The sequence below is a fragment of the Sus scrofa genome, chromosome 12 (assembly GCF_000003025.6).
Source record: "Sus scrofa isolate TJ Tabasco breed Duroc chromosome 12, Sscrofa11.1, whole genome shotgun sequence".
Lineage (NCBI taxonomy): Eukaryota > Metazoa > Chordata > Mammalia > Artiodactyla > Suidae > Sus > Sus scrofa.
In genome coordinates, this window is record NC_010454.4 from 14,505,864 (window position 1) to 14,531,371 (window position 25,508).

The 25,508-nt window shown below is 40.1% G+C and overlaps 1 protein-coding gene across 3 annotated transcripts in view; it reads right to left on the reverse strand.

The window, feature by feature from the left end:
* Positions 1,978–25,508, reverse strand: part of CEP95 (centrosomal protein 95) — a 63,811-nt gene continuing 40,280 nt past the window's right edge. For 2 of the 3 annotated variants that reach the window (XM_021066757.1, XM_021066755.1), the window contains 9 exons: positions 9,479–9,618; positions 7,810–7,899; positions 6,798–6,927; positions 5,869–6,038; positions 5,692–5,766; positions 4,520–4,672; positions 2,901–3,047; positions 2,551–2,622; positions 1,978–2,293 (listed from right to left, as the gene is read on the reverse strand). In XM_021066757.1, coding sequence (XP_020922416.1) covers positions 2,117–2,293; positions 2,551–2,622; positions 2,901–3,047; positions 4,520–4,672; positions 5,692–5,766; positions 5,869–6,038; positions 6,798–6,927; positions 7,810–7,899; positions 9,479–9,618 — 1,154 coding nt within the window. In that variant the 3' untranslated portion in view covers positions 1,978–2,116. The remainder of the gene's footprint in view (positions 2,294–2,550; positions 2,623–2,900; positions 3,048–4,519; positions 4,673–5,691; positions 5,767–5,868; positions 6,039–6,797; positions 6,928–7,809; positions 7,900–9,478; positions 9,619–25,508) is intronic. The other variant, XM_021066756.1, reaches the window with a different exon arrangement.

Genomic DNA, 25,508 nt, shown 5'->3' on the forward strand with positions numbered 1-25,508 from the left:
AAGCAAAGCAATACAATAGAAAAAACTATCAGGATCTTAAATTTTCTCCTTGTAAGTTTAAAAACAAAACACAACAAAACTGTGTGAGGTACTGATGTTAAGTAAACTTCAGCACATGGAGGGTCCCAGGCTAGGGGTCCAGTCGGAGCTACAGCTGCTGGCCTACACCACAGCCATAGCAACGCCAGATCCTTAACCCACCGAGTGAGGCCAGCGATCAAACCCGCAACCTAGTCAGTTCATAGTCGGATTCGTTTTTGCTGCACCACGACAGGAACTCCTAAATAACTTTTCAAGTGAGTGATTATAATGAGGTTTTTCTGGGTTCTTCTGGGCAAACTGGCTTCAAGTATGATTGATTCTCTATAGGTACTTAGATCATAGGAAACTCCACTTGCTTATTTTCATTTGTTTTTTGAGCTGCAGCTCCCAGCCTACACCACAACCATGCAGGATCTGAGCCACATCTGCGACCTACATACACCGCAGCTCACGGCAATGCTGGATCTTTAACCGAGAGAGGCCAGGGATCGAACCTGCATCCTTATAGATACCAGACAGGTTTGTTACTGTTCAGCCACAACAGGAACTCCCACTTTTTATTTTTCAGAAATACTTTGGCATATTTTTGTTTTCTCTCCTAGTCTTTGACCTTTGCTTAGTAATCGTTTCCCTTTCCTAGTGAATTCCCTCACCCATTCTTTTCTTCGGTTAGTCCTAGTTACTTAGGTTGGTAAAGAGCTGGCGAAACTAGCAGCTTAAGAGTCCTCTTAAAAATTAAAAAAAGCATAACGATGCCTTTACATAAAAAATTTCAATAGCAGAGTATGTTGAGCAGTGAAAGGTGATCTAATCTACCAGAGTTGCACCTGGTATTACAGTTGGAGACTGTTTTTCCAGCTTTCAGACTTGTCTACATTGTCATTGTGTTGATTATATTGCATTATAGTTATTGTGTCCACTCATGCCATAGCTTTTTAAAACAAAAATAGCATCACACTGTGAAGTTTGATTTGCTCAAGGATCCATTGTACATATCTTTCTAGATGTTCTTTACCATTTTTCTTTTTATTAAGCGTTAAGCTTTAGCTCTTGCGCCATGAGCCTCATCTTGTGCATGTTCCCTGTCCTTTCCGTTCAGCCGCCGGACTGACCTGTCACAATACACTGCAGCTGTCGTCTGCGTGTCTCTCCTCAGGATGCTCCCGATGTGGCTGATCCCCCACGTCTTTAAGCCAGGAAGCCCCTGGCTGCCTGGAGTCCCTACATTGTCAGCTGCCGTTCCAAGAAGGTGGCACTCGGGACCACAGCATTGGATCTGCCGCCTACTCTTTCCTCCAGGAGAATCAGACGCCACCCCTCATGCTTCTTGGCTTCCAGGGCCTCTATCATTGTTCGTGCTGCTTCCCTAAATGCTCGGATGGGAGCCTCTCTTCGCCTTCCGGTCCTTCCCTGGTGCCCTCTGCCATCCTCTGGCTTTGATCAGCAGTCATTCTCAACTGCTCTCAAGGGACCCTCCCGCTCCTGACTTTCCACCCGAGGGGGTTTTTCTTTTTCCTCACCTGCCCCCATAGCAGAAGCAGGGTGGGTGTCCTCTTGCCCACTTCAAGTCCATCATGCCTCCTCCCCCGCAGTCCGTCACTAGTGCCCTTTGGAGGCGCAGACCGTCTGACCTCACGCCTGTCTCCTCTCCCAACACAGAGAAGCCACAATGAATAAATTCTCATCTTCCAGCCTCCACGTGAAAAAGCACCTCCCCCATCTCTACGTTTTAACCCTACATTCCATCCCTTATAACAAGGCCACATTTCAGCCCTGTTCTCAATCAGAGGGCTCTTTTCCTTTGGTCAGTGCGCCTCACTGTGTGTGTTCACCAAAACGACGGGCCGCAGGAGCTGGCTGCAGAATCAAGGCGTGTTAACTGCTCTTGCGCTCTGCTACTAACGTTTCAGATCCTAAATTCAAAAGCAAGTCAACTTTAGGAAAACAGTGTTTATTTAAAAACAGTTTCATAAAAAGTATCGGGAGTGAATATACAGGTAAGTTCCTTAGAAGTGATTCTGCTGGGTTAGACTTTACTGGCTCAATTCTTGCTCTGCCCTGGTGACGTCTGGCCTTACAGGAAGGGATTTTTACTGTACTGAAAGGAAGCCAGATGAAGCCGAGATTTGAAGCGTTCCGCCTCCAACTCCCGAAAGAAAGCATCATCGTCGTTCTGTGTTATCAGGTTCTGCAGCTGTTCAATTTCCTTCTCCATTTTAGACCTCAGCTCCCTCTTCGCCTTATGTAACACCTAAAAGAGAACTCACGTCATCCTGCTATTCACACAACATGGACCCAGGCCCATTCCCTCTCCACCACCTTCCTGCTCACGGAGCTGCTGTAGTCATTTTAATAGTTCAGCAGCAGCTCTTACAGAGACCTGAACAAGTAAAGTGAAAATCGTACAAAGTTTTGAATTGTAGACGGATCTCATTCCACTTAAAAAGCCTGAGGTGGTTATCTTCTATCTCTTACGAAGGTAAATGACTTCAATCTGTTAATTATTACCTGAGCCTGGGATTTCTCTCTGGCTTTGAGTTCTTGACGTTCCTGTGATATAGCTTCTGCCAACAATGAAAACTGTTTTACAGGGAAGAAAACAAACCACATCTTACTTTGTAGTCCAAATGTAACAGTTCTTATGCTTAAAATCTTTAATGGAAACAGGGTACTATAGATTCTGTACTACGGTCAAGCAGTAGCTTATTTTATCTTAAACTTTAATCTTGAAAATGGGGTCGGTCCGACCTCAGTGACAAGGTCTGAGTTAACATGTGGAGGTTTACTGTTCAACAGACTAAGCTGCCGTCTGACACAGGGTGAGGGGATTAAGCAGGTCAGAGCAGCAGTGAGCCCACCTGGTCTTTATAGTAGTTCTCCAGTGAGTCCAGTTCGTTCTGGTGCTGTCTTTTTTGTTCATCTCGCTTTTCTCTGGCATAGTTTCTTAGGTCTCGTAATCTTTGCTTTTGAATTTGTAGACCTTCTTCAAATAGTTTCTTAAATATCTGTCAGTTATTTAGTCAGAAACATAAATAAACTTTCATGTAGGAATATAATTCTGCCCCAGTAGAGGTATATATGCTGATTACATTTCACAAAGATATAAAATGACAGCTTTATTGAGATAAAATTCACCCTTTTAAGATTTATAAATCAGTGCTTTTACTATATCGGTACAACCCTAACTGGTAATTTCAGAATATTCTCTTCACTCCAAAAAGAAACCCCATAACCATCAGCGGCCGCTCCCACCTCCTTCTAGCAACCACTCTACTTTGTATGCCTACAGATTTGCCTATTCTGGACATCTCCTATAAATGGTTTCATAGAGTATGTGGCATCTTTCACTTGGCATGTCTTCAACGTTCATCTATACTGTGGCATGTATCAATAATACCTTCTTATTGCCAAACACTCTTCTAGACGGATATATCACATTTTGTTTATCCGTTCATCAACTGATGAACACTGGGTTAGTTCCTCTTTTTGGTGATTATAAATAGTGTGTGGTTACCTAGGAGCAAAAGCACTGAATCACATGTTGAACCTTTTAAGGAACTGTCAAAAGGGTTCCACAATTTCATAACCCCACGAGCCCTTCTCCACATCCTAACTAACACTTTATTTTAGCCATTTTAGTGGGGGAGAGTTTATCTCACTGTGGTTCTAATTTGTATTTCTCTAATGACTCATGGTGTTCAGCATCTCTTCCAGTATCCCAGAGACTCCTTACTGCTCTCAGAAAAGAATTCTCAAGCAGCCACATGTATAGGGCAAGAACTCCAGAGCAGAAACAGATGCTGCATCTACACTTGTGCAAAAATTAGGTTGATGTGGGTATCATCAAACCAGGCCCCAGGAAAACAAACTGTTCTAAGGTTCTGCACTGCCTAGGAAGGATTCTTGGTCAAAGTGCAGCCATGCGTTCGTTAGCCAGCATTACCTTAGTGTCCGCTTACTGAGCCCCTCAAATCCTTAGCAGTATACTCTAGAAACGAGGCTAATCGCATGACCCACTTTGGAGTATTAGCCCAGTTAAGTATAATGACCTTAAGGTTTTACTCTACAGAAGAAATTTAGTGCCAGTTTGGAATCCCAAACAACTAAATATTTCAGCTTGAGTAGAATGAGACAGCTAAAAACCTTCTGGGAAGATCTCACAGCATGTGCCCCACACCTTAAATTCCTGTCTAACGCGTTCCCAAACCACTACAGCAGTGGTCCTGGAGAAGTGCCCACATGCAGAAGGCCAGAGGGAATGGAGACCTAGAGCAGAGGCCGAGGGTAGAGTGGGTGCACGAGGGAGGGTAACAAAATGAGGGGTGGACAAGGCGGAACTCAGGCCAACACTTCCAACTTGCAGCTGGATTTTGGACTCGAGTTGGGACAAGAGTCAAAAAGAAGGTGGTCCTCAAAGGCAATGGACGAAACGCACCTTCCTGACAGGGTGGGTCAGAAAAGTCAAAGCCAAGTTTACCATTTCTTCGCGGGTCCTCATTCTCATCATTTTTGAACGTAACTGAACCCTATAATCATCGTAATATTTTCGGGCACGAACAATCTGCTGCCGATTTTCTTTTATCTTAGATTGGGTCAACTTCTGCCTGTGAATGCGGTCCTTGAAGTCTTGCTAAGAAAGAGAAAGGGGAAAGGCAGTAAGGACGGGGGGAAGACAACTTCAGGGTTCTCGTCTGCCCCCCTCCCGGCCAGTTATGGAGGCCCGTGGCCAGCTGCCTGGACGTCAGGTGTGAAGGACTGTCAGCCCCCCGAGCCCCCGTCACCTCGGCTGGGAGAGCCGCTCCAAGGAGCCCCTCCTGCTGCAGAGAACAGCAGTGAAACTCGTGGAATGAGAAGCTCATCTCCCCACTGCCCCAGGGGTCCACTTAAAAGGAGCAGAAAACTGGCCCTCTCCAAGACCTTCACGCTGAGTTATCAAGAGAACTGACATGAAAACTAAGGAAGGGAGATGGTATCTTAACAAAGCAGTGGGGGTGCAATGAAGTCCTGTACACAAAGCCTTCAGCTGGGTGTTGCACACCCATCCCGTGCAGTGTTTCCGGTGGCTTCCCCTTCTTCTCATGAACAGTTCGGGAGTATAGTTCTCGCTGCTCGTCTCTACACTGTCTCTTCCTCGGGCTTGCCATCTCTGACCTCTGTCCTCTCATGATCCTCAGAGGATAAGCTACTACTATGTATGATTCTCAATCCAAATTCTGATGGAGACCTAACAACCTCAGCGTTCTATCTGGGACCTGAGAAAGATGGGAGAGGACAAAAAAAGCGCTAGGCTAGAACCACCTGACTTCCAAGAGGCGGTGAAGGTAGAGACAGACCTGGCTTAAAAATCTCAACTCTACCTTTGCCAACTATGGTGGGACCCAGGGCACGTTAACGTCGCAAAGCTTTGGGTTTTCTTCGTTTCATAGAAACTATCTTTACAATGCTGCTACAAAGACTAGATGAAACCGTTTATATACAGACAGTACCTACCCACCCTCCCATCAGTTTTCGTTCAAGACCTAAATGCTTCCTCAAGCAAGACTTAGAGGTGTGAGTCTGTGGGACTGCTATTTAGCTGGGGTACAAATAAGAAGAATTAATACAACTTACAAATCTCAAATTATAATGCCCAATTTGCTCTGCACCTACCAGTCTTCTGTTATGTTCATATTCTTTCTTGACAAGCGCAGTAAGGAGGTCATGCCTTCGCAAGGCTTCTTCTACCTTGAAGTGGGAGAGAAGGGAAGGATGTTAATAATTCTATTCACTGGGTCCTCAAGGATAAGCTCTTCCCCTTTCTGGCTTGTATTCCTAAACTTAACTTACTTCATCCTGGAGTTTCTTCTTTGATCGATTTTCTCTACATGCATCTTTTTTAAGCTGTTCTACCTGAGCGATTTGCTGTTTCCACATTTTGCTTAGTGTTTGGCCAGAAACATAGAGAAATGGAAACTGCTGCAGCATCAGGGGCAGGAGACTATGTTCATTCACTTTCACTGCAAGGTAAAAAAAAAAGTCTTAACTCGAGAAACTTGCTGACAGCTTTTAAGAAAAATCTCATCCCTTGTTCCTGGTAGATCAAAGCTTATCTACGTGATGTGGTTCTGAGCCTGAAAAGAACGGTTCTCAAGTCATGTTACTACTTTTGCATGTCATCGTTGACTGGAAGAAGGCACCTCCCAGTAAGGATGAAAATGAGCTCAACAGTTCTGACTGATGACATACTGGTCTTGTGAAGTCCATCTTAACTGCTCAGCCGATTCAGCGCTTGGGATGGATGCTGTGTGTGTGGTCAGACAGACTCCTCGGCCCTCCTGGGAGGCAAAGTGTCGGATGGGATGTAGTTAGAAGGCTGGCAGTCTTTGAAACTGCACTCTGGCGCCAACTGTCAATACAACAGGAGCTGGACAGGCCCTCTGCTTGCTTTGGAGCATCCCTGTGGTTCTACCAACTTCCCAGAAACAAAGAAAAGGCAACCAGTGTGAGTGCGAAGAATAAAAGCTGGAACAGCAGGTCACAGCTCTGGCCTCCGTTTGGTGCCAATATATTGGTATATAATTAAGAGTTTTAAATAAATGCCTTATTTCAGAGTTTTATCTCTCTTTATAGAAATCTAGCATATGGCAGTGATAAAAGATGGAAACTTTCTCCAGCTAACTGGTAGACTGTTAGTTTTCAGTGCTGTGTCCTTGGACTGCGGCAAACACTTTTAAAGGATGCCAGTTTTCCATAAAGTACAATTTTGTGGGTCTTACTTGGAACTGCGTTATTTGGCTTTGGCAAGCCACTTCTTGGACTTGGAGATGTGGTTTTTCTAGAGTAAATCTTCCAGGGCTGACTACGTTTTGGAGTTTCTTTATGAAGAGTTTCTCCGTATATTTTTTCCTTAGAAGCAGATAAAAAACAGAATAGCAATGAGAGAAAGCTAATAACTCTTTCATACATCATCTTAAATATTATATATTGACAAAAATAGCTAACATAATCCCCATCCAAACCACCTTACTTCAAATTTCTAAAATCTGGTTAGTATTTAACTTACCTTAAATTAAACGCATCTTTTGGTTTCTGGCATCCCTTGGAATTTGAAAAAGCATTGAATTTTTTAAAGTTTCATAGTTGCCATAGTCCCACACCCTAAATGCAACTACTACTAATGTTTTGATGTACTGGCCCTTTAACAACTTTTTCATGTAGACCGTAAAAGTTCTTAAACAATGTTTAGTCATAACCATATTGTATTTTATATCCTGTTGTTTATGAACATTTTAACATAAGCATTTTCCCCATGCCTTCATTTAGTTTCTACAACTATTCTTTTGAAAGGCAATGAAAACTTATGCTTTGGGTTTCTTCCAACCAGGCACAGAACAACTGGGATTTCCTGACTTCTGTTACTCCCTTCAACTTGTCAGTCAAATCTGTTTTTTAAAATCCTAGTGAACTGATAAAGAAATAGGATTCCTTCAAAACTGAAGGAAGTTTTAGGCAGGAAGCAATAATGCTAGTGTTCTTTGGCACCATGTCTTGCCACATTTTTGCAACTTGGCTACCCTATATATATATGTATATATATATACATATATATATATATGTATATATGTATACATAAAAGAAAATCCCACATGATGAAATGAAATTCTGCCTTTTTCCAAAGGGCTAATGATTAAGGCCCTATTGATTCTTTTTTCCTTTTAAAAAGATCGTCTCTGTACTTTCCACTGATCTGATCAAATGGCATTTATCACAGTAGAGACTTTTACCCACTGTTTCCTCCTCCTCATTTATTCCTAAAGGTCCAATATTCTCTTGAACTTTATTTCTTCTTAGTTCCTTTTCAAATGCTTCAGTTATTGCCTAGAAGGAAAGAGGCCATATAATATATAGTTATTAAAACATACATTCACTTAAGATTCTACCATTCCATTCACTTTTAAGTTCCTTTAAGGCTATATATCATAAATGTAAATTATTTAGCAGATATGTAACTGGGACATAAAACTTGACATAATTATAAAAACTGTGAAAACACAATGGAATACTACTCAGCCATAAAAAAGAAAAAGATAATGCCATTTGCAGCAACATGGATGGAACTAGAGACTCTCATACTAAGTGAATTAAGTCAGAAAGAAAAAAAAATACCATATGATATCACTTATATCTGGAATCTAATCTATGGCACGAATGAATCTTTCCACAGAAATGAAAAGCATGGACATGGAGAAGAGACTTATGGTTGGTGGGGGGGGGATGGATTGGGAATTTGGAGTTAATAGATGCAAACTATTGCCTTTGGAATGGATAAGCAATGAGATCCTGCTGTACAGCACTGAGAACTATATTTAGTCACTTATGATGGAGCATGATAATGTGAGAAAAAAGAATATGTATGTATGACTGGGTGACCTTGCTGTATAACAGAAAATTGACAGAACACTGTAAGCCAGCTATAATGGAAAAAAATAAAAATCATTATTTAAGAAAAAAAAACTCAGGATGAAAAAATACATTATTTTTATACTCCCCTGAATGGAAATTATGTGCTAAATTGGAAGTTACACATAGAGCTGAAATTAGATGTTATTGTAAGACACTGAAATTAGTTTCAGTTTTTTACCATTCTAAGACATACTATGTAGTGTTCTAAATTTATGCTGCATTTCAAAATCCCTATTCCACAGCAGAAAGTCCCTTAGTAATCATATATTCTCCTTATTAAATACTAACCACCGCATCTCTCATTCCCATCTTGGGCACTATCATCCTATCTAGAACTCAAATGTCCTGTTATTTAATCCATCTCAAATTCCCTTCATTTCCAAAGCCTTCTCTGAAAATACCAGCCTACACTGATCTACTTTTTCTTAATCACTGCAGCACATGGCTATATCTCACAAGATGAGTTTTCTTTTTTTTTTTTTTTTTTTGTTTTTTTTTTTTGTCTTTTGTCTTTTTTGTTGTTGTTTTGTTGTTGTTGTTGTTGCTATTTCTTGGGCCGCTCCCGCGGCATATGGAGGTTCCCAGGCTAGGGGTCCAATCGGAGCTGTAGTCTCCGGCCTACGCCAGAGCCACAGCAACGTGAGATCCGAGCCGCGTCTGCAACCTACACCACAGCTCACGGCAACGCCGGATCGTTAACCCACTGAGCAAGGGCAGGGACCGAACCCGCAACCTCATGGTTCCTAGTCGGATTCGTTAACCACTGCGCCACGACGGGAACTCCAAGATGAGTTTTCTTAAAGTTTTATGAGTACACATTTTATGTTCCCTAATGGGAGACATAAAAATTAGGTCACATAATTCTGTCATTCACTCAGCTCAAGAATATTAAATGCATTTTAAGCCTTTAATCAACAGCATGTTCACTGTAGCATGTGGCTGACTGTAAATGGTAACGCCTGCTGCCCAATGGCAGTTAAGAGATGGGACATACCTTTGCTTGGAATCGGCGGTTATCTGCTTCTTTTGGCTTTTGCTGCTTTTTTCTCTGCATATGGAACTGTTTGTTTTTGTTAACTGGAGATGGAGAGAGTGAATGAGATCTGGAGGGCAGCTTTCTATGCACGGCAAGTCCTATAACATGGAGACACGTACCATAAGTTTCTGAAAGCCAGAAATGTTAAGGTGGCAGCCAAATAGTTGAGTTTTACCAAATTCAAAGATTGCTGTGAATGTGCTTAAATGTACTCTCCCCTATAGCTAATTTCTATTTGTTTGTATGTTTAGTCACACAAAGCAAACGGATGAATGCACAATGTATATTCAAAATGTCTCAAAGAAGTACTGAGGTTGTATATTCAACTTTGGGTTGAAAATCAAGCAACACGCGGAATGCATGCTGCACACAAAGGCCTGTATTAAGTACTCTTGATTGGTAGGAGAAGAAAAAAAAACATTAAACCATCTGAGCTGAATGTCTCCTACCCTTTCACCTATCAAGGTCCTGAGGAGGAGGATGTAACTATGTATACATATCTTACCCTTAAAAAGCAGCCTGCTTATAAGCAAAAGTTAATATGATTTAGCATTTTTTAAGGAGTCCCATTCTTCCCTGCTTAGCAATCTTGCCTTCCTAATTCCATACTGCTTAAGAGATCTAACAAATTACCTCTCCACTAGCTTTTTTATATTCCACTGTTTACATATCTGCTTGGGCATCTGCTAGTTGTGAAGTAGGGCATTTCATCCCTTTTCGGAAAAGTAAGAAATTCACTTTGGCTCTAATCTCAAGGAAATTAGTTTGATAGCTTTCTAAAGTTTTCCCCGAGAATCCAATGTCCCTGGGCTTTTATTTTTCTTTCCACTCTCTTTTAATTCAAATCTTTCAAATTTTTTTCTTAATTTTTTTTGTCTTTTGTCTTTTTAAGGCCACACTGCGGGATATGGAGGTTCCCATATATAGACATTAGGGGTCTAATTGGAGCTGTTGCTGACAGCCTATGCCACAGCTGCAGCCATGCAGGATCCGAGCCACATCTACAACCTATACCACAGCTCGAGGCAACGCCGGATTCTTAACCCACTGAGTGAGGCCAGGGATCAAACCCGCAATCTCATGGTTTCTAGTTGGATTCGTTTCCGTTGCACCACGACAGGAACTCCTCAAATTACTTTAACATCTTAAGGTGGTAAGTAAAATTGACTTGCACAATCTATTTATTTATTTTTTTGTCTTTTTAGGGCCACAATGGCAGCATACAGAGGTTTCCAGCTAGGGGTCAAGTCGGAGCTGTAGCCGCCAGCCTATACCACAACCACAGCAATGCTGGATCTGAGCCATATCTGTGACCTACATCACAGCTCATAGCAATGCCAGATCCTAAACCGAGTGAGGCCAGGGATCGAATCTGCGTCCTCATGGATACTAGTCAGATTTGCTTCCTACTGAGCCACAACAGGAACTCCTCACAATCTATTTTAAATGATGTTTCTGTAACATTTTACTATGTCCACAATGTATTCTTTAGAAACTAAAGATCCAATAAAAACATTTTAACTTAAAATGTTTTCAAAGTAGGATATCATGTACATGTGAATAGTAAGGGAAACATGTAGGTTTACTGGATGATGGTTTCTAGAGATTACCTGAGTCAAATTTAAAGGAAGACAGCTGAAATAATCAAGAGAAGGAAAGAGCACTCTTGGAGGGGAAAGGGAAAAAAAAACAAAAAAAAAACCCAAAAAACTGAAAAGTTACAGAAGTTTTGGGTAAGAAATGGACTGTTTCTAGAGGAACAAGGATAACCAAAGTAGATAAAAATGAATGAAAAACAGAATTTTAGTTGGTGGAGGACAGGATAATAATTCGAACAAACGATAGGAAGTGTCTGAAAGGATGTGGCAAACCAGGAGTTCCTGTTGTGACACAGTGGTTAACGAATCCGACTAGGAACCATGAGGTTGTGGGTTTGATCCCTGGCCCTGCTCAGTGGGTTAAGGATTTGGTGTTGCCGTGAGCTGTGGTGTAGATCGCAGACATGGCTCGGATCCCGCGTTGCTGTGGCTCTGGTGGAGGCTGGCAGCTACAGCTCCGATTAGACCCCTAGCCTGGGAGCCTCCATATGCCACGGGTGCGGCCCTAGTAGAGGCAAAAAGACAAAAAAAAAAAAAAAGATGTGGCAAACCAGAAGCTGTCACACATTGCTGAGATGAGTACAGACTGATGCAGTCACGTTGGAGGTGAATTTGGCAATGGTGAACAAGTATAAAAGCCATGATCCAGCAATTCTAATAGAGCTTAAAAAATTTTGTACATATCACTGGTTGTTCGTTTTAGAATTGTTTGCAGCTTTCATAACCATAATCTATATATTCACAATAGGGGAAATAGACACACACACACACACACACGAATGGGGTACACTGTATGAACTTAATTATATAGCACTTAAAACGAACTGGAAATATCAACAGAATTCTAAAACAATGTTAACAACAACGAAAAAAAGTTGCAGAATAATATATACAATATCTATGTAAATTAAAAAAATAAAACAATAGGAGTTCCCACTGTAGCTCAGTGGTAATGAACCCAACTAGTATCCATGAGGATGTGGGTTGGATCCCTGGCCTCACTCAGTGGGTTAAGGATCTGGCATTGCCGCGAACTGTGGTATAGGTTGCAGACATAGCTCAGATCTGGTGTTGCTGTGGCTGTGGCACAGGCCAACAGCTCTAGCTCTGATTTGACCCCCTAGCCTGGGAACCTCCATATGCTGCAAATGTGTGGCAAAAAAAAAAAAAAAAGACTAAATAAATAAATACATAATGAAGTAGCATTTAGGACAAGTAATACATAAGCTGCTACAGTATAAAGACAAGGATGAAAGGGTTCCAGTTCACGATGGCAAGAGAAGCTCCTGAACTCACCTCCTCCCATGGCACTGACATCTACACTGCATATGGAAGAATTCTCTCTGAAAGGAATTCAGACACTAGCCGAGTGACTCCTACCTATCAGCTGAATGAGGAAAACCTCACATCAAAATAGGCTGCGGCACAGCCTCATCTTCTAGGAGCCATCGTGAATGAACAAAGTGGCCTGGACAATCACAAAGATGTGGGAGCCACCCAAGAGCTAGGGATGGACTGGATGGTTAGGACACCTCCTATGCAAGGCTACTCTTTCCAGACTGGGAGAGTAGCTGTTTTACCTAATGCACAGAAACCAACACAGAGTCAAGGAAAATAAAGAAACAGAAGAATATGTTCCAAACAAAAGAGTAAGATGAAACTCAAGAAACAGATCTTGATGAAACGGATAAGGGATTTACTTGATAAAGAGTTCAAAATATACCACACTATAGATCAACTATAATTTGGAAAAAATGCAAAATAAACACAGCAAAACACAAAAAGCAGGTGTTAAAAGTAAAAAATAAGTTAGACACTGATCAGGGGAAAAAAAGAGCTGAAAATAATGGTCATAAAGGTGCTCACTGAGGTGAGGAGAACAATACATGAACAAGGTAAGAATTTCAACAAAGAGGAGTTCCCGTCGTGGCGCAGTGGTTAACGAATCCGACTAAGAACCAGGAGGTTGCAGGTTCGGTCCCTGCCCTTGCTCAGTGGGTTAACGATCCGGCGTTGCCGTGAGCTATGGTGTAGGTCGCAGACACGGCTCGGATCCTGCGTTGCTGTGGCTCTGGTGTAGGCTGGTGGCTACAGCTCCGATTCGACCCCTAGCATGGGAACGTCCACATGCCGAGGGAGCGGCCCAAAGAAATAGCAAAAAGACAAAAAAAAAAAAGAATTTCAACAAAGAAACAGAATACCTAAGAAAGCACGAAAAACTTGAGACAGGATTAAGAGAGTGGACTAGAAGACTGGAGCCCGCCTTCTCTCATGAAAACAGAATTACAACCAATTGCTGAACAACCATTAATAAAATAGACTGAAAACTACCAAAAAAGACATCCTACTCCAAAAGACAAAGAGGAGGCCATACTGAGATGGGAGGAGGGGCGATTATGTGATATAAGCAACCCCACACCTGCCGGTGGGCGGCCCACAAACTGGAAAGTAACCATATTGCAGAGGCTCACCCACAGGAGTGAGAGTTCCCAGGCCCAGAGCATTTGGCGCTGAGGGCCAGCGGGGCTTGTGGGTAAGAGCTCCACAGGACTGGGAGAAATGGAGAAAGGCACACACAGGCCTTCATGCGTACCAGGGGAAAGCAGAGACTCCACAGGAATCTGGGCTAGATCTGCCTACGGTTCTTGGAGGATCTCCTGGGAAAACAGGGGATGACTGTGGCTCATTGTTGGGGAAGGACACTGGAGGCAAAGGTCTTGAGAATAATCATCAGCGTGAACACTTCTAGAGGTGGCCATTTTGGAAAAATCCAGGCCCATCCATCAGGGCTGAGAAGCCCCAGGCCAAAACAACCAAATGGGTGGGATCACAGCAAAGAGACTGCCTAAAGACCCCTCCAGGCACACAGCCACCTCTAATCACGCCCAGAAACAAAGCCCCACCCAGCAGAGGGATAAGAATCAGCTCCACCTACCAGTGGGCAGGAACCAGTCCCTCCATCAGGAAGCCTGCAGCAAGCCCCCTGACAACTTTGGTCACGAGGAGGGCAGACATCAGAAGCAAAAAAGGCTGCAACCCCACTGCCTGCTAAAAGGAGACCACACAAAAAAATCTATACAAAATGAAAAGGCATTAAAAAAATATTAAAAAATAAAACCATCAAAAAAAAAAAAAAAAAAAAAGACATCTAGTTAAAAAAAAAAAAGGCAGAGAATTGTAACTCAGATAAAGGGATGACAAAAAACCCCAGAAAAACAGCTACGTGATCTGGAGATTTCCAATGAAAAAGACTTTAGACTAATGATAGCAAAGATGATTCAAATAAACCGGAGGCAAAGACTGATGAATTACAAGAAACGCTGAACAAAGAAATAAAAGATACAAAGATTAAGCAACCAGAGAAGCAAAATACAACAACTGAAATAAAAAATTCACTAGAAGGAAACTGCAGCAGGATACAGGAGGCAGAAGAACAAATAAGCGAGGTGGAAGACAGATTGGTGGAAATCAATGATGCAGAACAGAAAAGAGAATAAAGACGGAAAAGAAATGAAGACAATCTAAGAAAACTCTGGGACAACTTTAAATGCACAGATATCCGTACTTTAAGGGTTCCAGAAGGAGAAGAGAGAGAACATTTGAAGAGGTAATAACCGAAAATGTCCCTAACATGGGAAAGGAATTACTCAAATCCAGGAAGCACAATGAGCACCCTATAAAATAAACTCAAGGAGGGAGTTCCCATTTTGGCTCAGTGGTAATGAACCCAACTAGTATCCATGAGGATGTGGGTTTGATTCCTGGCTTCACTCAGTGGGTTAGAAACCTGGCATTGCCATGATCTGTGACAAAGGTCGCAGATGCAGCTCAGATCTTGAGTTACTGTGGCTGTGGCACAGGCCAGCAGCTGCAGCTCCAATCCAATCCCTATGGGAATTTCTGTACACCACAGATGTGACCCTAAAAAAAAGACAGACAAAACAAAACCCACACGAAACCTAAGGAGGAACACCTAAGACACATATTCATCAACCTGACCAAAATTAAAGACAAAGAGTAAATACTGAAAGCAGCAAGGGAAAAAAAACCAAGTAACAAAGGAACCCTGATTAGATAACTGGCTGATTTTTCAGCAGAAACTCCTGCAGGCCAGAAGGGAATGGGATGATATATTTAAAGTGATGAAAGGAAAGAAAAAAACCTCCAACCAAGATTATTCTACCCAGAAAGGCTTGCATTCAGATTTGAAGGAGAAATCAAAAGCTTTATAGACAAGCAAAAGCTAAGAGAATTCAGCACCACTAAATCAGCTTTACAACAAATACTAAAGGAACTTCTTAGGTGGAAAAGGAAAGGCTACAATTAGAAACAAAAATACTGCAAATGACAAGGCACACCACTAAACACATACATATTGTAAAAGTAGGAAATCATCCACACACAAATATGCTACCGAAACCAGAAATCGTGAGAAGGGTGCAAATGCAGGATACCATAGATGCACCTGCAATCAAGAAACCAATAACTTAATCCTGTATATATGTAAACTTCTATACCAAAACTTCATGGTAACCTCAAAACAAAAATCTACAATAGATACACAAATAAGAAAAAGCAATCCAAATACAACATTAAGATAGTCAAACCACAAGAGAAGAGAACAAGGGAAGAAAAAATGTCAACAACAACAAAAAAATCAAAACAATTAACAAAATGGCAATAAGAACATGCATATCAATAATTATCTTAATTATCTTAAATGTAATGTCCCAGCCAAAAGACAAAGACTGGCTGAATGGATACAAAAATAAGAACCATATATGTGCTGTCTTCAAGAGACTCACCTCAGGAGTTCCTGTCGTGGCACAGTGGTCAACAAATCTGACTAGGAACCATGAGGTTGCAGGTTCCATCCCTGGCCTTGCTCAGTGGGTTAAGGATCCGGCGTTGCCCTGAGCTGTGGTGTAGGTTGCAGACACGGCTCGGATCCCATGTTGCTGTGGCTCAGGCATAGGCCAGTGGTTACAGATCCGATTAGACCCCTAGCCTGGGAACCTCCATATGCCGCAGGAGCAGCCCTAGAAAAGGCAAAGACAAAAAAAAAAAAAAAAGACTCACTTCAGATCTAGGGACACATACAAATTGAAAGTGAGAGGATGGAAGAAAATATTCCACGCAAACAGAAATCATAAGAAAGCTGGAGTAACAACACTCATATCAGAAAAAAATAGACCTTAAAATAAAGAACACTATAAGAGACAAAGAAGGACATTACATAATGAGCAAAGGATCAATCCAAGAAGAAGATATAATAATTGTAAATGTATATGCACTCAACATAGGATCATCTCAATATATAAGGCAACTGCTAACGACCTTAAAATGCGAAACTGACAATAACACAATAATAGCAAGGGACTTTAACACCCCACTTACAGCAATGGACAGAACATCCAGACAGAAATTCAACAAGGAAACACAGGCCTTAATTTTTTTTTTTTTTTTTTGTCTTTTTACCATTTTCTTGGGCCGCTCCTGTGGCATATGGAGTCTCCCAGGCTAGGGGTCGAATTGGAGCTGTAGCCGCCGGCCTACGCCAGAGCCACAGCAACGTGGGATCCGAGCGGCACCTGCGACCTACACCACAGCTTGCAGCAACGCCGGATCCTTAACCCACTGATCAAGGCCAGGGATCGAACCCGCAACCTCAAGGTTTCTAGTCGAATTCATTAACCACTGAGCCACGACGGGAACTCCAACACAGGCCTTAATTTATTTAAGATGTATCAGACCAGATGGACTTAATAGATATTTATAGACCATTCCATCCAAAAGCAGAATACATATTCTTCAAGTGCACACAGAACATTCTCTAGGATAGATCACATTCTGGGGCACAAATCAAGCCTCGGTAAATTTAAGAAAATTGAAATTATATCAAACATCTTTCCTGACCACATCACTATAAGATGAGAAATCAACAACAACAACAAAAAACTGCAAAAAACACAAACACGTGAAGACTAAACAACATGCTATTAAACAACCAATGGATCACTGAAGAAATCAAAGAGGAAATTTAAAAATACCTAGAAGCAAATGACAACAAAGACACAAGAATCCAAAGCCTATGGGATGCAGCAAAAGCAGTTCTAAGAGGGAAGTTTACAGCAATACAAGCCTACCTCAGGAAATAAGAACAATCTCAAATAAACAACCTAACTTTACACCTAAAGGAACTACAGAAAGAACAAACAAAACCCAAAGTTAGCAGAAGGAAAGAAATCATAAAGATCAGAGCAGAAATAAATGAAGAAAATCATAGAAAAGATCAATGAAACTAAAAGCTTGTCCTCTGAAAAGATCAACAAAACTGATAAACCTTTAGCCAGACTCATCAAGAAAAAAAAGACAGCACTCAAATCAGTAAAAATCAGAAATGAAAAAGAAGTTACAACAGGAGTTCCCGTCATGGTGCAACAGAAACTAATCTGACTAGGAACCTTGAGCTTGCAGGTTCGATCCCTGGCTTTGATCAGTGGGTTAAGGATCCAGAATTGCCATGAACTGTGGTGTACGTCACACAGGTGGTTCGGATCTGGCATTGTTGTGGCTGTGGCTGTGGCTGTGTCTGGCAGCTGTAGCTCCAATTAGACCCCTAGCCTGGGAACCTCCATATGCTGCAGGTGCAGCCCTAAAAAGCAAAAAAAAAAAAAAAAAGTTACAACAGACATCACAGAAATACAAAGGATCTAAGAGACTACATGGCAATAAAATGGACAACCTAGAAGAAATAGACAATTTCTTAGAAAAGTACAATTTTCCAAAACTAAACCAAGAAGAAATACAAAAGATGAATGGACCAATCACAAGTACTGAAATTGAAACTATGATTTAAAAACTTCAACAAACAAAAGTACAAGACCAGATGGCTTTGCAGGCGAATTCTATCCAAGATTTAAAGTGTTAACACCTTCCTTCTTAAACTATTCCAAAAAATTACAGAGGAACACTCCCAAACTCATTCCATCACCCTAATACCAAAACCAGACAAAGACACCACAAAAAAAGAAAATTACAGGCCAGTATCAATGATGAACATAGATGCAAAAATCATCAACAAAATACCAGCAAACTGAATCTAGCAATACATTAAAAGAATCATACACCATGATCAAGTGAGATTTATCCCCAGGATGCAAGGATTTTTCAATATCTGCAAATCAATAATATACCATATTAATAAACTGAAGAATAAAAACCATATGAACTTTTGAATAGATGCTGAAAAAGCTTCTGACAAAATCTAACACCCATTTCTGATAAAAACCCACCAGAAAATGGGCATAGAAGGACCCTACCTCAACATAATAAACACCATGTATGACAAACTCATAGCCAACATCACTCTCAGTGGCAAAAAGCTGAAAGAATTCCTACTAAGATCAGCAACAATACAAGGATGCCCACTTTAGACACTTATTCAACACAGTTCTGGAAGTCCTAGCTAGCCAAGGCAATCAGAAAAGAAAAAGAAATAAAAGGAATCCAAATTGGAAAGGAAAAAGTAAAACTTTCACTGCAAATTACATGATAGTATACGCAGAAAATCATAAGGATGCTACCAGAAACACTGATACAGCTCATCAATGAATTTGTTAAAGCTGCAGGATATAAAATACACAGAAATCGACTGCATTTCTATATACTAACAATGAAAGATAAGAAAGAGAAATTAGGAAAACAATCCATTTACCATCACATCAAAAAGAATAAAATGCCTAGGAATAACCTATCTAAAAAGACAAAACAAAGGTACTCTGAAAACTATATAAGATGCTGATGAAAGGATCAAAGATGACACAAACAGATGGAAAGATATACCATGCTCATTGGTAAAGGTAAGTAAATAAATTCAGAATACTCTACTGTTGAAAAAGTGGTGGTTAAGTCACATTTAGTATGAAGGCTAAAAAACAACCATTAGTAAAAAAACTTGTTAATGGATACACAAGAGAAAAAAATATAAACTGTAACATCAAAAATATGAAATATGGTGGAAGAATAAGAATGTACAAGTCAGGGGGAGGGATGGGTTGGGCGTTTGGGACTGGCAATATGCACACTGTGGTATATGGAATGGCTGGCCAAGAGGGACCCGAATAGCACAGGGAACTCTACCAAATATTATGTGATAATCTCTAAGGGGAAAGAATCTGAAAAAAAAAAAAAATGTAGAACTTCAGTGTGCATTCAAACTTACCAACTTAAAATAGACTATTATAAATATAAGATGTTTTATATAATCCTAATGGCAACCACAAAGTAAAAACCTGTAACAGATACACAAAATATAAAGAGAAAGGAATCTAAGCAAACAATTAGAGACAATCATCAAAGAACAAAGGAAGAATATGAGAAGAAGGAAAAAGGAATTACAAAACAGCCAGAAAACAATTAACAAAATGGCAACACTAAGTCCATATCTTTCAGTATTATTAAATATAAATGGACTAAATTCTCCAATCAAGACAGAGTAGCCAAGTAGGTTAAAAAAAAAGAAACAAACAAACAAACAAAAAAAGACCCAACTATGTGCTACCTACAAGAGACTCTAGCTTTAAGGGAGACACAAAGACTGAAAGTGAAGGGATGGAAAAAGATATTCCATGCAAATGGAAACCAAATGAAAGCTAGGGTAGCTATACTTCTATCAGACAAAACAGACTTTAAGACAAAAAAGATCACTATATGATAAAGTAGTCAGTTCATAAAAAGAATATTTGTAAGTTTTTTGCACCTAACATAGGAGCATCTAAATACATAAAGCAAATATTAACACACTTAAACAGAGACATAACAGTATAACAGTAGAGGACTTCAATTCCCCACTTTCAACAATGGACAGATCATCTAGACAGATCAATAAGGAAATACTGTACTTAAATTACATGTTAGTCCAGATAACAGATATTCACAGAATATTATTTCACAAAGCAGAATACACATTTTGCTCAAACACACAGGGAACATTCAAATACTTCCTTGAAAACTTTAAATGACTGAAATTGTATCAAGCATCTTTTCTGATCATGATGGTATATAACTAGCTATCAGTTATAAGAAGTAACAGAGAAAGTCACAAATATATGGAGATTAAGCAATTTCTTACTAAACCACCAATGGATCAAAGAAATCAAGAGAAAATCTTTAAATCTTAAGAAAAATGAAAACACAATATACCAAAACTTATTGGATGTAGCAAAACAGTCCTAAGAGGGAAGTTCACAGCAATAAATGCCTCCATCAAAAACAAAAATATGACACCTAAAGTCAAGCAACAAAATAAATAAGCAGAACCATATAAAACTGAAAAGCATCTGCACAGCAAAAGAAATGTTCAGGAGTTCCTGTCGTGGCGCAGTGGTTAACGAATCCGACTAGGAACCATGAGGTTTCGGGTTTGATCCCTGGCCTTGCTCAGTAGGTTAATGATCAAGCATTGCCGTGAGCTGTGGTGTAGGTTGCAGACGTGGCTTGGATCCCACGTTGCTGTGGCTCTGGCGTAGGCCAGTGGCTACAGCTCCGATTTGACCCCTAGGCCTGGGAACCTCCATATGCCGCTGGAGCGGCCCAAAGAAATAGCAAAAGACAAAAAAACAAAAAAAAAAAAAAAAAAAAAAAGAAATGTTCAGGAGTTCCTGTCGTGGCGCAGTGGTTAACGAATCCGACTAGGAACCATGAGGTTGCGGGTTCGGTCCCTGCCCTTGCTCAGTGGGTTAAGGATCCGGCGTTCCCGTGAGCTGTGGTGTGGGTTGCAGACGTGGCTTGGATCCCGCGTTGCTGTGGCTCTGGCGTGGGCTGGCGGCTACAGCTCCGATTCGACCCCTAGCCTGGGAACCTCCATATGCCGCGGGAGCGGCCCAAGAAATAGCAACAACAACAACAAAAAAAAAGACAAAAAAAAAAAAAAAAGAAATAGCAAAAAGACAGGGAAAAAAAAAAAAAAGACAAAAAAAAAAGAAATGTTCAAAGAAATTTTAAAAACTACCTATGGAATGGAGAAAAATATTTGCAAATCAGGTATCTAAAAAGGGGTTACTATGTAAAATATAAAAATAACTCATATAACTCGATAGCAAAAAAAAAGGGCAAAGGACGTGAAGAGACATTTCCCAAAGAAGAAATACAAATGGCCAACAGGTACATGAAAAGGTGCTCAACATCACTAACCCACTAACCATTAAGGAAATGCAAATTAAAGCTACAATAAAGGATCACCTCATGCCTCTTGGAAGGGTTATCATTAAAAAGAGATGTGTTAGTAAGAATATGGAGTAAAGTAAAACCCTTGTGTACTGTTGGTGGGATTGTAAATTGGTACAAGCCATTATGGAAAACAGTGTGGAGAGTTCTCAAAAAAATTAAAATATAATTACCATATGATCCAGCAATTCAACCTCTGGGAATATTTCCAAAAGAAATGAAAACACTATGTCAAAAGGGAAAGCTGTTCCCTCATGCTCACAGCAGTATTATATACAATAGCCAAGACATGGAAACAGTAAGTATCCACTGACAGATGAGTAGATTAAGAAGATGTGACATATACATGGAATATTATTCAGTCATAAAAAGAAGAAAATCCCATTATTTGTGACAACATGTATGGAACCTGAGGTCATCATGCTAAGTGAAATAAGTCAGACAGAAAGACAAATACCGTATGAACTCACTTGTATGTAAAACCAAAAAAACAAACAGAACCCAAACTCACTTAAAAGTAGAATCTTAAGGAGTTCCCGTTGTGGCTCAGTGGTTAACGAATCCCACTAGGAACCATGAGGTTGTGGGTTCGATCCCTTGCCTTGCTCAGTGGGTTAAGGATCCGGCGTTGCCGAGAGCTATGGTGCTATGGTGTAGGTCGCAGACGTGGCTCGGATCTGTCGTTGCTGTGGCTCTGGCGTGGGCCAGTGACTACAGCTCCGATTCAACCCCTAGCCTGGGAACCTCCATATGCCGCAGAAGCGGCCCAAGGAAAAAAAAACAAAAAAAAACCTTAAAGATAAATAATAAATAAAAAAGCAGCAGCAACCTCATAGAAAAAGAGATTATATTTATGGTTACTAGATGCAGGAGGATGGGGAGGATGGGGTGGATGGAATGGATGAAGGCAGTCAAAAGGTACAAATTTCCAGTTAGAAAATAAGTACTAGGGATGTAATAAACAACAGGATGACTATAGTTAACACTGCTCTATGTATATTGGAAAGTTATATATCTCATAAAGACAATAACTAAACATCATGGCAATAATTTCACAATATATGTATATAACTCAACTCATTACACACCTTAAACTTACACAACGGAGTATGTCGATTATATTTTAATAAAACTGAGGGAAAAAAACCAGGAATGATCTCAAATAAACAACGTACTTTATACCTCAAGGAACTAGAAAAAGCAGAACAAAGGGCAGAGTTAGTAGAAGGGGGAAATAACAATGATCAGAGCAGAAATAAATGAAAGAGATGAAAAAAGACAATAGAAAAGGAGTTTTCTGGTGGCTCTGCAAGTTAAGAATCTGGTGATGTCATCATTACTGTGACATGAGTTCAATCTCTGGCCCAGGAACTTCTGCATGTCAAAGGCATGGCCAAAAAAAAAAAAAGAAAAAAAAGAACAGAAAATCAATGAAATCTAAGAGCTGGATTTCCAAAGAGATAAACAAAATAGACTAACCGTTAGCTAGACTTAAACCTAGAAAAAAAGAGGACTCAAATAAAATTAGAAATGAAAGAGGAGAGGAGTTTCTGTTATGGCTCAGCAGTAACAAACCTGACTACTATCTATGAGGACATGAGTTTGACCCCTGGCCTCGCTTAGTGGGTTAAGGATCTGGTTTTGCCGTGAACTGTGGTGTAGGTCGAAGATGCAGCTCAGATCCCACGTTGCTGTGGCTGTGTTGTAGGCTGGCAGCTGCAGCTCCGATTCGACCCCTAGCCTGGGAACTTCAATATGCCATGGTGCAGCTCTAAAAAGAGAAAAAAGGAAATGAAAGAGGAGATATTACATCTGACAACACAGAAATACAAAGGAACGTAAAAAACTAATAACAATTTTACACTGACAAACTGGACAACAGAAGAAATGGATATTCCTAGAAATATATAATCTACTAAGACTGAATTATGAACAAACAGAAAAATCTGAACAGACTACAAGTAAGAGATTAGATCAATAATAACCTCCCAACAGATAAAAGTTCAGGACCAGGATGGCTTCACTGGTGAATTCTACCAAACATCTGAAGAATACCAAATCCTTTTCAAACCTTTCCAAAAAATGGAAGAAGAAATACTTCCAAACTCACTTTACAAGGCCATTATTACCTAAAACCAAAACCAAACCAGACACCACCAAAAAAAATTACAGACCAATATTCCTGATGAACACAGATGCAAAAATGCTCACCAAAATATTAGCAAATGAATTCAGGGTACAAAAATCAATATACAGTTGGCCCTGGAACAATGCAGGGGTTAGGAGCACCAATCCCACACAGCCAAAAACCCAAATATCATTTTATAGTCAGCTCCCCATATCTGTATTTCTGTATCTGTGGATTCAACCAATCCCAACCATGTAGTAGCGTAGTACATATTTATTTATTTAAAAAAAATCCATGTATAAGTGGACCTGTACAGTTCAAACCTGTGTTGTTCAAAGGTCAACTGAACACAATTCAGTTGCAGTTCTGTACATTAATATTAAATAAACTATCAGAGAAACTGGAGTTACTCAATTTTCCTAGGTCTCTCGAATGTTACTAAACTTTTGTTTTTCTCTCATTTAAAAAAGTAAAAAGGGGAGTTCCTCAGAATTCCCACTGTGGCTCAGCAGTATTAAATGCAACAGTATCCATGAGGATGCAGGTTTGATCTGTGGTCTCACACAGTGGGTAAAGGACCTGGCATTGCCATGAGCTGTGGCATAGGTCACAGACACAGCTAGGATCTGGGGTTGCTATAGCTGTGGTGTAGGCCAGAAGCTACAGCTCTGATTTGACTCCTAGCCTGGGAACTTCCATATGCCATGGCTGTAGCCCTAAAAAGACCAAAAAAAAAAAAAAAAAAAAGAAAAAAAAATTATAAGTTCTCATCATGGCTCAGCAGTAACAAACCCAACTAGTATCTATGAGGACGTTGGTTCAATTCCTGGCCTTACTCGGTTAAGGATCTGGTGTTGCTGTGAGCTTTAGTGTAAGTCACAGACACAGCTCAAATTCTGCGTAGCAGCTGCATCTCCAATTTGACCTCTCGCCTGGGAACTTCCATATGCCACAGGTGTGGTGCTGCAAAGCAAAAAAAAAAAACCAAAAAAACAAAAAACCACTTTTTAAAAAAATTAAAAACGAAGAGAAATTAAGAAAATAATCCCATGTACAACTACTTCAAAAAGAATGAAATACCTAGGAATAAATTTAACTGAGAAAGTGAAAGACTTGTACACTGAAAACTATAAGACACTGATGAAAGAAATTGAAGACCACACAATTAAATGCAAAAATGTTCTGTGTTCATGGGTTGGAAGAATTAATACTGTTAAGATGTCCATACTCCCCAAGTGATCTACAAACTCAATGCAATCCCTATCAAAATTCCAACAACATTTTTCACAGAAGTAGAACGATCAATTACAAAATTTGTTTGGATCCACAAAACAAGCCAAAAAGCCAAAAGAATCTTGAGGGAAAAAAAACAAAGCTGGAAGCATCATACTTAACTTCAAACTACATTACAAAGCTAAAGTAATCAAAAAAACATAGTATCAGCAATAAAAACAGGAATGTAGCTTAACGGAACACAACAGAGACACCAAAAATAAACCCATGAATATATGGTTAATTAATTTATGATAAAGGAGCCAGGAAGATATAATCAAGAAAAGAGATGCTTTTCAATAGTGTTGGAAAAAGTGGACAGCCACTTGCAAAAGAATGAAACTGGACCCCTAAAATTTTATACCATAAACAACAAACAACTCAAAATGGATCAAAGACTTCAAAGACCTGAAACCATAAAACTCCTGGAAGAAAACATAGCCAATAAGCTGGATGACACTGGCCTTGGCAATAATAAAGAAGTGGAACTATACAAACGAATAAACTTCAGCACAACAAAGGAAATCACCAAAATGAAAAGGCCACCTACCAAATGAGAGAATATATTTGCAAATCAGGTATCTGATAAGGGGTTAATATCTAAATATTAACTCAATAGCAACACAAACAAACCAAAATCCCCACAAATGAAAAATGGGCAAAAGAATTAGACATTTTTCCAAAGATGACATGCAAAGGGCCAATAAGTACATGAAAAGGTGCTCAAATCATTATCATAAGGGAAATGCAAATCAAAACCACA